The sequence below is a fragment of the Struthio camelus genome, chromosome 5 (genome assembly GCF_040807025.1).
Source record: "Struthio camelus isolate bStrCam1 chromosome 5, bStrCam1.hap1, whole genome shotgun sequence".
In the NCBI taxonomy this organism is placed as follows: domain Eukaryota; kingdom Metazoa; phylum Chordata; class Aves; order Struthioniformes; family Struthionidae; genus Struthio; species Struthio camelus.
In genome coordinates this window covers 15,921,397-15,934,997 of record NC_090946.1, presented here as the reverse complement: position 1 = coordinate 15,934,997, position 13,601 = coordinate 15,921,397, and the positions used below count along the sequence as shown (strand labels likewise).

Sequence of the window (13,601 nt, the reverse complement as noted above, 5' to 3'; positions counted from 1 at the left end):
AGACTTCAAAAACTAAACAAGAAAGAGATTTTGCAAGGCAATTTTCAATTCATACGCTTCAAAACATCAGCAGAAGGCAAGTGTGTTTTAGTCACCAAGGTTGGAGAGAAAGCTTGCATCTACAAAAGGTTTGTTTAATAACAGCTGTGTCTATGAAATTCTACCTTCACTATCTCCTTTTACATGCAAATGAAGAATTTCCATGTGAATGAAAAGTTGTTGTTCAAAGGCCTTTGCAGTAAGGTGTCTCTGTTGTCCAATCTTTTTTGGGCAACCCTCAAGTGAATAAAACACTGCTTTCCACGTGGGCTGCAGTGCTGATTCCACCAGCAGTATTTCTCCCCTAAAAAAGGACTTCATTGTTTTACTTCAGATCTCTTTCTGTCCACCTCCCTTTTTTTGTGTGTTTCAAGTTTGGAGTAGGGACAAAGGTATAGCATAAAGCTTTTTACCTGCGGATCTCCACCTCACATTGCATCGACAGGGAAAGCGATCTCTAGTGAGCGAATACAGCTCCCTCAGTGAGGCACAAGTGGTAAAATAGGGATACTATTTGCATTCGCACACTTTGCCTAGCCCCCTGTGCAGTCAAAAACGCTGCCTGCTCAGCTTCACCATGATGCTGAGCTGAGAGCTAGCTACAGTAACTTTCAGGGACTTGCTAGAGCAAAGGGCAACTATCAAGGAACCACGTGCTTTGGCCAGTACTTTCCCTAAGATGGAAATCTTAAGAAGTGACAGGAGCCTCCTCGGCTACAGCAGCCAATAACACTCACTATTCAAGTAGTTGGGCTGTTATCCAGAACTGGAGCCAAGGACCACACTAGTGCCCACATCAGTACCCTTCAGTCTGGCAGAATATCCGAGCCTGTCTGCAGACATGTCTGTGACAAATGCTGCAAGCATTGCAGCTTGTCAAAAATCCTTGTTCCACGAACACCAGTTCCTAGTCTCCCACGGGCCTCAGGGGGTGCTGGTTTCCCAGAGGAACTCCCCAAGCGCTTTTCTACATGAGAATTGCGGGTCGAAACAGAGCAAGAACCCAGTCCCTCTGAGTCCCATCTCAGGGCCATTCCTATCTTACTAGTTAAGATTCTTTTGTACGTTATGGTTTCTCCTCATCATCTCATAGAACCCACTGTAGCAACCACATTAAACTTGCTATACCACTTGCAAGCACTTTACTTTGCAAGTCAGATTGTACCTCCTTTAAAACAAAAGTACTTGTTGACACAAAGAGGACAAGGGCATTTTTAAACGAAACAGAGTGCTGATACACAGGCTTCTGTAATAGTCATAACTGTGCTGGAGTTAACCTAGACATTCACTTCTCTTAAAAGGAATACACGTAGTGAGCTGAAAGTCCCTAAAACGTAGCTTTGGTTTCAAATGTTCTCATTTTCAGTTGCTGTCAAAAAACCTAGAGCAGAATAACAGGCTTGGATCAAAGCTGATGTAGCTGGAGTCAGGAATAGCAATTCTCTAACACCCGAATATATAGTGTGCGTGGGCAGGATAACGTAATTCTCTGTTAATTTCCTTTTGATCATTAAATTGCTTGTCAGTTTACTTACTTGGTAGCGTTTTAACAGATAGTGGAGCAGTAACAATGAAATATTAGTTCCTTTAACTCAGCTCTTACATTTTAAAAGGAATAAGGGTTGCCAAAGTGTGGTTCTATGGGCCAAAAACCGTCTGTGATTCCCCCCCCCCCCTTTAAAAACACTCTACACCAGCCCCACCTTTGACATGAAGCCGTGCCCCAGAGATGCTGTAAAAATCAATACACAGTTGGTTAGGGGTACACCCTAACAGGCACATGAATTTTCAAACAGGGTAAAGTTCAGATACATAGTAAATAAAACTGTCACTCCCACATTTCAGTTGTCCCTTGATTTAGCCCCAGAGCTGCTGACATTTCCTATAAATTTGGCAATCCTTCACTCCGACTGTTGAAAGTTTACATATAAAAAGTAACGGATAATGAAACTGCGGTTACAGAATGAGTGATTTGCATTAAGGAATGAATCCCACATAATTTTAAATTTCCTGCATGGATAACTTTTTAGTCTCCAACATGTTGCGTGCCTGGTTCACAGCATGTTCCAAGTTTGAGCTTTGGCAGAATAAGACAGATATATTACAACTTTGATTTAATATAGGTCTAACCCTTTAAAATCAACACTTGAAACTTAATGCTGCACGGTAAGCAAAAGGAATATTTGGTAAAAGGTCTAAATCAGTGGACAGCTTCACCAATGTTTAAAATTATTTTGTTGCAAAAAGTACTTATTCTGAGCATCAGAAAAATTGAACCTCTAATTCTGTGTGATCAGTTAATCTAAAGAATTGGATTAGCTTTTGAGTTGCTATTTAACTTCTGTCACACCAAATGGTTTTAGAGTTTTGACTGAAAAAAAAAAAAAAAGAGATACCATAGATATGCATTGCTATGACTATCTAGAGAGAAAGTGTAATTTAAAGTCTTAATGTATAGGTGCTGAAAATGCAGGTTCTCAAGATCCTTTAAATCTAGCACTTTTCTCCTACACTAATGATTTTCTGTCATGGTTGATGGCCATTTCTTCTTTGTACCTTTTCCTCCATGTATTATCTGTGCATATATTCAATGAAAAAATAGAAAAAGACACAAGCTTGCAAGGAACGGATACAGTCACAACTTCATCATGTGAATTTTTTTTTTTTACGGCTAGAAAATGGCAATTAATTCCCCCCACATTTCTTCTCTCTACATGCTTATCCTCAAGGAATCTGGCATGATAGATTTGTCTCTGTATGACCTGAGTCAAGACTTCTTCCTTAACTGATAGGCTTAACCTAGCTAGGCATAATCCATTTTCTGCCCTTTGCTTACCTTGCAGTTGTCACGGTTCCTTTTTAGACTACTGACAGTCCCACCACAAGAGGTAAACAGTCATTGTGCTGGACATAAGTGTAGCCTCTAGCCTTCCGTGTAAACCACACATTAGGATAAAACCTTCCACTGGCTATGACCTATACTAATCTCAAGAAAGGCGCTCCTCTCAGATGTTATCAACTTCAGTCAGCTGTCCTTAGGCTCGCGAGTAAGTGAAACTATTCCCAAGAAGAGTCAGGCAATCTACTACCTGCCACATCGTTCAAAAGTCTACACTCACTCCATGAATTTTCAGTGGCTCTCTGCATTTCTTCAGTGAACAGAAAGGTTTCCAAATTGCTGTATCTGAATTTTTACATTAGCCAACTCAAAACACATTGCAAAAATGATCTGGCATCATCGTTAAGTACAGGTGGTTGGAAATAAATTAACTTTCTTTAACAAGAAAAAATATACAGATATAGTTTTCTTTCAAATTGTTAAGATTAATATTTCTTCAGCAGCAATGTGATAGGTTGGGAATGCAAAAAGGAAAGAAACATCAATGATGATGTCTACAAGTGGTATTTAATACTAATGAATGTACAAAGTAGAGCGCAAGGACTTCCCCTAATTATTATGCTTTGTGAATTTCAAGGTAAATACCAGTTAAACTAAACTACTTAATAAAGCAAATGCAATTCATTCTTGACAAAAAAAAAAAACTAGTCAGAAAAACATGCTCTTTTGCCTTAAAATAATGGGAAGATCATTGCCTTTTGCAGATGAGAACAAACACCCAAAATATATATAATTGGCTTATTCACACAGATGAACTTTACAGAAGGTCCTTTAGACAGTGGAGGCTGTATTGTTTAAATACATAAAGCAACAATGTAAGACTCATTATACAAATAAGCATATTATCTTTTTTTTTAATCCTCCAGTATAACTTAGCAACCACATTTTAATGTCTTTATTCTATAAAGGATGAAACTTATGCTAATAATTCTTACTTTTCATAGGGCCAAAATTTAACATGTGGCAAGAGAACTTAATTTTTTTTTAAAATAAGTGAATTCCTATGGAACAAACACAACATTTTAAAATTGGATTTACCTTGGGATGCTGAGAACGACATCCTCAAAAAAAAGTTTGAGAGACCTTAATAGGGGCAATTACTAAGAACAAGATAAACTGAACAACAATAAACACAGCAAAACAAATGTCTAAATTCTTTTCTGTAGCAAGGAGAAATAGGAGCGAGAGTATAAAGTTGACTGGTAGGACAGCCAAGTTGATGCAGTGCAAACTAGAGAATAACGTAAATGCTCTGTCAAACACAGTCCTTCATAAAATATCTATTATTGAAAGCGGGTGGTAGGTCTTTCTATCAAATCTTTTTGTTCAGGTCCTCAGCTCCATGTGATGAACGCACAGCGCAGCTTAAGGTGAAGAACGTGTGCGTGCTATACCTGCTGGGGATATGCACGGAGTGTCATGGGAACCATGCTGCCTGCTGAATCACAGACCTCTCTCTTCCTAAAACAGGAAGACATTTCCTTATTTCTTTTTGTAGGTATTGGCCATCCCAAAGAGACCTCATGCAGTCTGTAAAGATCTCAGTCCAAAAGAGTAAGGCTTTCCAACCAACAGCAAATCAAAACTAAATCTCCAAAAAAAGTGTGCATATGTTAAGGGAAAAATAGCAACAGGTCTGCTGTGTGCGGTAATGTGTCCACAGATGATAAGAACAATAACTAAATCAACTCCTACACAAAGACTATTTTACAGAAATTAGATTATAAGAACCTATTGTGCACTGAAATCTTATTCATGTCTTCATTACTCATTCACATTGCTTAGCAGTTACCAATTGATGAATACAAGCAAGCAGCCTAATATCCCCTTTATTTTTTTTAATCAGTACTTACCTTGAATTCTGAGACCATAATTTTCAACTGAATTTAACTGTTTCCAAAGAAAACGTAACCTGTAGTCAAGCCACTAAAGAGAAAGCCAAAACAACTTACAAACCCATTATACCAATGCTAAGATTATTTTCCTCCCTATTTCTGCAAGGACAACCTTCCTGATGGCTGCTTGGACCACGGTTGTTATGGAGACTATGAAAGCTGTATAGCTCCACCAGCAACAGGCTAATTACAACGGCTTCCCAACCCGATTCTTTGGGTTTTCTGAGGTGATGATTACAACCATTCCTTCTCATCACTGACTAAAACAAACACTTAGGTGTAAATTTCCATAAAGTGAGCTCTGACACTGGCAGCTGAAATGTAGCAGCTGCAAACCTTAATAGCTGGGCACGTAAGTGCTTATGTGCTGGCAGAAATCAGCTGGTTATTACTAATGTTTTTATTTATTATACAATAGGAGCATCTAGAGCATGTAACTGAGATCATGATCCCATCAGGCAAAGCTCTGTATATAACACGTTAAAATGACTGCGTCTGCCCCTGAAGGTTTTATAAAGTAAACAACAGAGGCAGAAACTCTGTATTTTCAACAGCTATGGAACAAACAGGGAGCAGGCCAGCACCATGACTGGGACATGGCAGGTCTGTGGCTAACCCACCAGCTGAACCCTATTTTTGAAGTTCTGGGCCTGTGGCTAAGCCACAAAGCCACCAAGTCCCTCTAGTCTATGGGTAAGCTGCTGCCATTCCTATCTCCAGCTGGTTCAAAGAGTAAAACTGCACCTGTAACCCCAGAAACTGGAATCTGGAGAGACTGTGGTGCCTTAAATGCTCCTCATTCAGTAACAACAATTGACAGGTCTTAGCTAATTACTACCTGAAAGCAATCAGTATTTGTAAGAACAAAACAGCGGTTAATAGATCATTTCCGAGGTTCCCTTTGGAAATGATAAAAGCTTTTATCTATGCATTTTCTTGATGAAGGAACATCCTCACCTCAGTAAGTGCTCACTCTGAGATGAGCCACAGCAGGCTGGGCAACACCAGCTGAAGCTGGACCCCAGAGATAACTACACATGGAAAAGGGGAAACAAGAGGATTTCAACCACACAGAGGGCTGGAGGGCTTCATGTAAACAACCCCAGGCTCCAGCAGAGGTATTTACTGCTCAAATATTCAGCAGAGCCATGTTAACAAGGCAGTGCCTGAGGCAGCAGTAAAGAAAAGCTGAACTGTTCATCTCAGATGGGTGCACAGCGCAGAGGTAACAACCTGAAAGGAAAAGTCAATCAACCTTCTCTTTTTTCCAAATACACTAAAAGTGCTGTTTCCATTCAGATGGTGAACAGAGAAGGGGCACAATTATTTATTAAATCATGGGCTTACATCACCTTGCTGGCATTTACTGACAGACATGTTCCATCTGTTATCTATTATTTACTTCCTTTGCTCTTTCACTAGCCTCGTTTATTCTGCAGAAAGCACTGCAGTATACGAGAAAAAAAAGCTGAAAAAAAGCTCTCTAGCCTTCTAAACCTGATCCTATATATAATCTTACTATAATGTTCCCAACAAGAAGGCTAACTATCCGATCAGAAAGAACCACAAATTTGAGGAATGCATGGGGAGAAGGCCACGTGAACCTGACAGGCAGAGAGCCTGACAAAGGTTGCAGGGGAGCTTCAACTGGGGAAGGCTACATAAAACATAGCATGCTGGAGACAAGAACCATGGAAAGACACTGCAAGGCCAAAGACCTGTTCTGATGTCCTCTAGACATGCTGCAAAATAAAGAAAAGCCTGAGCTCCAGAACCAAAATGGTGCTTGCTTTTTTTTTTTTTTTTTTGTAAAAACAGAAAACAAGTTCAGCTTCCCTTGCTGGTGAATCAGCCCATCAGAGTCCCAGACATTTAAAGCCAAAAAGACATTAATACTATCTACTCTGAGCAGCTAATATGGTGAAATTAAAATGAGAAAGGATAGGAGCATTAAACTTCCTTCCTAACCAAAGGAGAGCTAGGCATCTTTGAGGTGGTCTACCTAGAATTGTTAAACGCTCAAAGGAATCAGGTCTCCCTAGGAATCTCATGCAGACTGGCTACCTGTGCTTTATTGAAGAGAATCTACTTAGCTGAAAGTAACCATATTTCTATCCCAAAATCATTACTTTGCATCAATAATATGAATGTCCTTAGGCAGAAGAAAAAAAGGGCAAACTGAAGAAAATATAGCACGGAAAGGAATTAGTGAAAATGATAGGAAGAAAAAACGGATTAAGGGGAACAATGCCCCTAAACATCTTCTGTTTAAAGCTGTCCATCAAACAGCAGATGCCTGGACATACACCACCAGTAGTACTTCAGTTTTTTGGTGACCAACATTACAGCTCAGTCATATACAGCACAGAGCAATTTCGTTCTGATGCAACAAAGCATTTGGACGGGTGTTCAGTTTTCAACGTGAGACTTGTGACTTTCAGATATCTGAGTTGGATGAGCACCAAGGAATAACATGGCTAATTTCAAATGCCCAAAGATCGTGATTCAGATCTCAAAAATATTTTTAAACATTAAAGACCTTCTTCCTCCCAGTTACAAAAGAATTACTTCAGCTCTGGTTTCTTAAAGTCATGAAATCATCAGCAAAATCCTCACTCAAGTCACTTGGTTCACTTTTTTAGTCCTCTTTTCACAACTAAGGAGGGCTTCAAACTTTTTGAAAAGGGAGTAGAGATTCCTGTGTAGCCAATCTTGTCTCCAATAGCTGGTGCTGTAAGAAAAAAAAAAAAAACACCACATCCTAAGACTCAAAAGCACGAAAAGTGTTAAATCTGAATGCTTTCTGCGCCTTGCTCATTCGAACCTTGAAGATATCTGTTTCTCATCTTTCCTCTTCCATGATGACTTTTCACGCCCAAATGGATAAAGATAACCCACTCCTTATTTAGCGGGAATCTTTTTTCAACAGGATAAGAATAGTGAAAGAACTGAATGCAACACAGACTGCAGCACGGAAATTTTTAAGTCTACCTAGATTAAGAAAATATGCTTTGCTTTTACTATAGTCCTCATGTTAACTTTGGTCCCCACACTCTCTGCAATCTCTGCTTTTCATCTGACTTGAAATATGTGCATAAGCAAGTTAATTTCAGCTCCTTAATCACCAAGAATAACCTTTCTCTATCACAATCAGTTGCTGAAGCAGCCCTGGGAGCTGACCAGTCTTCTGCTGGGCTATGATGCGCAGAGCTGAAGTGTGGAAATGAATGCTAGCAAAACAGAAGTCTGTCTGGAAAACCGTGCTTCTGCTACAAACTATGGGATCCAGTTTCTGAGATTCCCATATCTGAGTTAAAAGGTCTTTCATAAAGATATTTATCTACCATTTTTAAACAGGTCTCTTCGTTCATCCCTGAATTGAGAATAAAAGCAATCAGATAAAAAAAAATATAGGCTACATGCCAAAGAAGCAGTAGTAATTCACTGGCTTTGAAATATAGTTCTTTTACTGGAATCATTACCAAGACAAGGACCATGTATCATCATAACTGAAAGACAGTTTTTAACATACACTTTTCAGAATAGGTTCCATGTTTCTTCCTCAATTATCAGTTCATAAATCTAGAATTTCTTGGCTGGTAGCCAATGGGTGAAGGTCACCAAATGAGGATCCCATAAAATTAGTGTAATGTAGCAAATTAGCAAAAATCTGAAGCAATTCCTTTCCACACTCCATTGGATTCTCCAGAGCTGTTTCCCTTTTGGAAAGAACCAATAGAAAAATAAAACCCCACAAACTCCCTTTCAACTGCCAAAATGGATTATCTGCAAATACACTTGGATTTATTTTCTTCAAGGATTAAATAAATAATTGATAATGATATCCTGCACTTACATGTTGCCTTTCAAAGTCTGAAGTAGTCAAAAGCTACGCAAACTCATGAGGCGGAGGAAGTACTGATTTACAGCTAAATTAGCTCAGCCACACTCCTTCAGAAATTACCAGAGAAAGCCAATAGCCAGACCCACCTATTCTTCAGCTAGCAAGCCTTGCTCTCCCACAGAAAATTATGATACAGAAGCACCCTGACCTCTCACCGTCAGACCAATCCTCACTGTTGACAGACATCAAAAGAACTGAAATACACACCTCAGCTTCCTCACAAAGCATATCTTAAGTTTCTATGTCAGCAAGACAGGAAGGAACACTTCAAAAATTAATAAGTAAAGTGAGAATTCTAAGTCCTTATTTTGACAACTCCTTATATGCAGTTTTATTATCAAAAGAAGCCTTTCCTCATTTTCAAACTGAAAAGAATGATGTTCCAATTCCTTTTCATCCTAAAATAAATAAGAAATTCTACTTTACAAGAAAGAACAAAACAAATAGTGACAAAAAACAACAGTGCCATATTACTACCCTCTTTCAAACACAGACTGATAGTCTTTTATTCATTATGATTCACCATAATACAATTTTTTCATATAATGTTGCATGCAAAGAATGTCTGATTTTAAAAACTATACATGAAACACCCTCCATCTTTTCCCTGTGTGTCCTCACCTTCTTTTCAGCAAACAAAACAATTTCCAGCTGTCCTTGCTAGACGTTTCCTGTTATCTGTTGCCCATTTTCAAATTATAGCTACAATGATTCTGACTTTACAGCTGAGGAGGTTTATGGGAATTACTTTTATAGAGAAGGACGAACAATTTTATACCCTCCTCAGAAATATCAGTTATGAGGGTTTTAGTCAAAAAAAACAAAAAAATTCACCTTTTGGACAGAATTCAAACATCAACAATTTAAATTCAGGAGTGAAATTTCTAGACATTTTTGAGTAACTGGAAATAGCCTGTTAGAACAGAACCGGCTATGTTACACCAGCTACTGCAGACATTGCTACTGCCATGATAGCAATGTTGCTTTAATGGGTATTAAATTGACAGGATACAGATGTTCAAAAATAAAGCCCAAGTACTCAAGCTGTGCTTGCATGGGCTGTGCCCTTAAATGATCTATAATCATCAATGACAGACTGTCGAAGACTGGAATTAATAAACGAAAGCTGCTGCTGTCTTGTGCTGCCTGAGTTCCGGTCTGGGAAAGCTAACAGTTTCTTTTTCTTTCTTTACCTGTTCCCATATAATTGCATTTAATTGGCACATAGAAAGCATATTTGTTTAAAGAAGAAGCAGGTAGCTTCTTCTGGAGCCTGCGTGCCTGGGAAGCGTCACAATATTAGACCTGATACCCAAGCCAAAACATATCGATATTACAGTTGATCAACCTGAGACCAAACTTCACCTGTTTTAAGGACCAGAAGGAAGTCAAGTCACAGAAAATGGTTTGCGAAATCTTTTCATGACAGAAGTCAGAATCACAATACAGAGGTAAGTGCAAAAATCCTACTAAAGCCTTAAGTTGAACAAACTAGATTAAAGCTAGTCTTACACTAACTAGACTTAAAGACATATTCAAAAGTTTTTCTGAACTGCATCCTATATTCAAATACCAACAGAACTAGTCAAAACATTTTCCACTGACACATTTTAAGAGAATATGGATTGTTTTTGACCAAAACAAAAACCTCTTTTGGATTTTTTCTTCTTTTTAATAGAATAAAATGAATGAAATGTCTTCTGATACTGTAAAAAATATAATTCCTTTCACCCACTACTTCCTCCTCCACTGCACCCACTACTTCCTCCTCCACTGCAATAACGCAGCAATTTCCTCTTTATGCCAATGGTTGGCTGCCATTAAAATAATTGCAGCAATGTAGATTCTCTCCTTTTACATGTTACGGACTAGAAGGGAAAAACATTTTTAGACTGCAAATACTCCATCTCATCATCAGAACAAGGAAAAATAGGATCCAAATGTGACAACTGAATGGTAAAGCAGAATTTTTAAACAACACTGTCTAAAGATTTTTTTCTCTGACTCAAAGTCCCTCTTTCGGAGGATATTTATGATTGAAAACACAGCCTGCACTCTGACTCAGAACAAATGACATCCCAGGATTCTGTGTTATCCATTCTCATAATGGCTGTCAGATCAAATCTGCTCAATTTGCTGTCCCTTTTCTTTCCTACTAGCAACTACTATAAGCTCAGTCAAGGATCTTAAAATTATGGTCGTTCAATCACCAGTAATAAAAACTGGAAGTTTGTTAGCTGTTTTAGTGATGATGCATAAAACAGAGAAGAACGTACTACAGTTTCCCATTAGAGAATGTGTTCTCTTTAACAAGAATAAGTAAAATGACCATTTGTTCCACAAAGTTAGTAGATAGCTGTTAAAACCACAGAGCAGACCTGTTTAACACAAAGATGGCCTTTTACACAGCCATTGGCAGATACAAACTCTATTTTACTGCCATCCATTATTCATCAAGGGGTAATACAAACAGCAGCACAGGAGAGAGCAGACAGCGCTGTCTCATCTCTAAGATTATTTCCTTTATACCCTCCCACACCTCAAAACCCCCCAGTTCTCCTGGAGAAAAAGTGTGATGCTCTCTCAGAGCTCAGCAAGCCAGAGACATGGAGTTTTATCTAGCACAGCTGTAAATCAGCCCAACTTCACTGACTTCAATGAAGTCAAGGTGATTTTTATCAGCTGAGGAACTGGTCCAACACATACAGAATGGACTACCGCGTATAATGTGACACTCTTGAATCTAAATGTCAGGACACAGACAAGAGGCTCCAGAAAAATGACAAAAATACATTTCCAGGAAGCAGATTCTTTTTGGTGGCTTGTCTAGCTCGTGACTAGAGGTGAAATCCTAGTTCACATTTATAGCAAACTTCCACGGACTTCAGCATAGCAGAAACTTCTCTGGTGGCAGGCTGTGGGGTAATTCACTGGCATCATTGCAACTACACTGATTTGTACCAGCCTAGATGCTGTCCTTAAACTTATGAGGTTGTGGAGCCTATATTCATTACGTAATCCATTTATTAAGGCATGCGGAGATGGAAGAAATGAAAGTAGAGTAAATGAAGATTTTATCACTTAAATAAAATTGAAGGCTGTTATCCTTTATGTTTATTCAGTTATCGTTCATTTCTTACCTCACAGATGCAAGCAAGCTATTGTTCAGTTTCAGTTCTCTCAGGTTAGGTAGATAGGCACCTATGGGATCAGAATAAAGAAGCCTTTTGCAGACCTGGTAGCAAAATAAAGGAATCTTTTGGCAATCACAGCAAGCTTAAGCATCTCAGTTTACATGCATTTCTTACCTGTTTTTGCCAGATCTATGCTGGACCTCTTCTAAGAAAGTTAAAGAGATTATTTCACTTGGAAAATATTTCAGCCTTTGCATTTTTGCAACATATACATATTGTCTGCATAGAATTGTACTTTTTGGAATGCCTCTCTGAAAACTGTGCTATGATGTCTTTCCAAACAACAGAAATTGGCTCGGTGGCAACTGTGTTTTCTTCAGTCCAATTCAATACCCTTGTTGACTATTAACTGAATGATAGCCTAAAGAGCTAAAGAATGCTTTATAGCACAGTATTCCATGAAGTATCTTCCTCTGTGATATCTATACGATGCTTTTCCTCCTTTCCTCAAAATCCTTCTCTGCTTATTTGATGGTAAGTAGTGATGGAGTAATTGGATACACAGACAAGTAACACTTCTTCAAAATGTAATTTTGAGCCAAACAATAAAAGCACTTTCTCCCATGTCACATCATCTTTTTATAGTGGGGAGGTCCCCCAAATTCTATTTTTGTTTTCCTAAGCATCACTTACTCCCATTAATTTTCTGGATGTGGTCCATTCTTTGCTATCCAATTGTACAAGTTTTATATCTATGAAAAAAACAGCATTTCATTATTATTACTTTTTCCAAATGCTTTTCTCTATTCCTAAGGGACATTTCCTTTTTTTTTTTTTTTTAATAGCTTCAACAAGTAGCTCTGAATCACAAACCAAATCTCTCCAAGCTACAGATAAATTTGGATACAAGGCTCAAGCTGCAAGAAACATTTGCTTTTGAAAGCAGCAAACTTTTACCCATTCCCACAAGCAGAGTTTATCCAGAGCTGGCAAAAATCTTCCACCATACTATCTCACCATGGAGAAGTAACACCAATTTTAGACAGACTGGATCATTGCTAAGACATCAAAAATCTGCTCTCAACAACTATTTTTATGAGCTCTCTGAGTAATCTATCTGTGGCAGAGATGATTTAGCAGTATCCAGAAAAAGGAAGTCATTCTAGCTCTTCTCACAATATCATTAAAAAAACAAAAAAAAAAAGTGAGGGGGCTTAAAAGGAGGTCATGTTGTTCATCCCATTTCTCCAAACAGGACAACAGTATCTACGGCAAAAATATTTCAATAAATCATGGTTTAGTAGAAGCATTACTTATATCTAATGCTATTTGGAAGCGATTATAATCCACATACTGACTTTTGTACTATAATGCAAATAATTAACTTCATTTCTTTGCAAAGCTCTTTAAAAATTTTTAAATATGTAAAACTGTGGAAATTTTTAATTTTTTAAAAATCATTTATACATAATACATAGAAATCATAGCATACATAATAACACACCATCCTTGTCCTGCAAGGCATACACTCTCACGTCAAACAAGTACAGCACACAGCAACAAAATAATCCAGGAACCTGACAGGCCCGGGATACCAGGATCTCTATTAATTGTTCATGGCAGTCATACTAGCTACTGAGCAAAGACTTCCTTATATACAATCTGTGCTCTGAAAGAAAAACGCATAGACAAAAGGTAGGGGATTAAAAAAAAAATTGCTATCATGTTAC

The 13,601-nt window shown here is 38.2% G+C and overlaps 1 protein-coding gene across 7 annotated transcripts in view; it reads right to left on the bottom strand.

The window, feature by feature from the left end:
* Positions 1-13,601, bottom strand: part of LRRC56 (leucine rich repeat containing 56) — a 91,848-nt gene that overhangs the window by 27,331 nt on the left and 50,916 nt on the right. For all 7 annotated transcript variants that reach the window (XM_068944662.1, XM_068944666.1, XM_068944668.1 and 4 more), the window contains one exon: positions 11,878-11,938. In XM_068944662.1, coding sequence (XP_068800763.1) covers positions 11,878-11,938 — 61 coding nt within the window. The remainder of the gene's footprint in view (positions 1-11,877; positions 11,939-13,601) is intronic.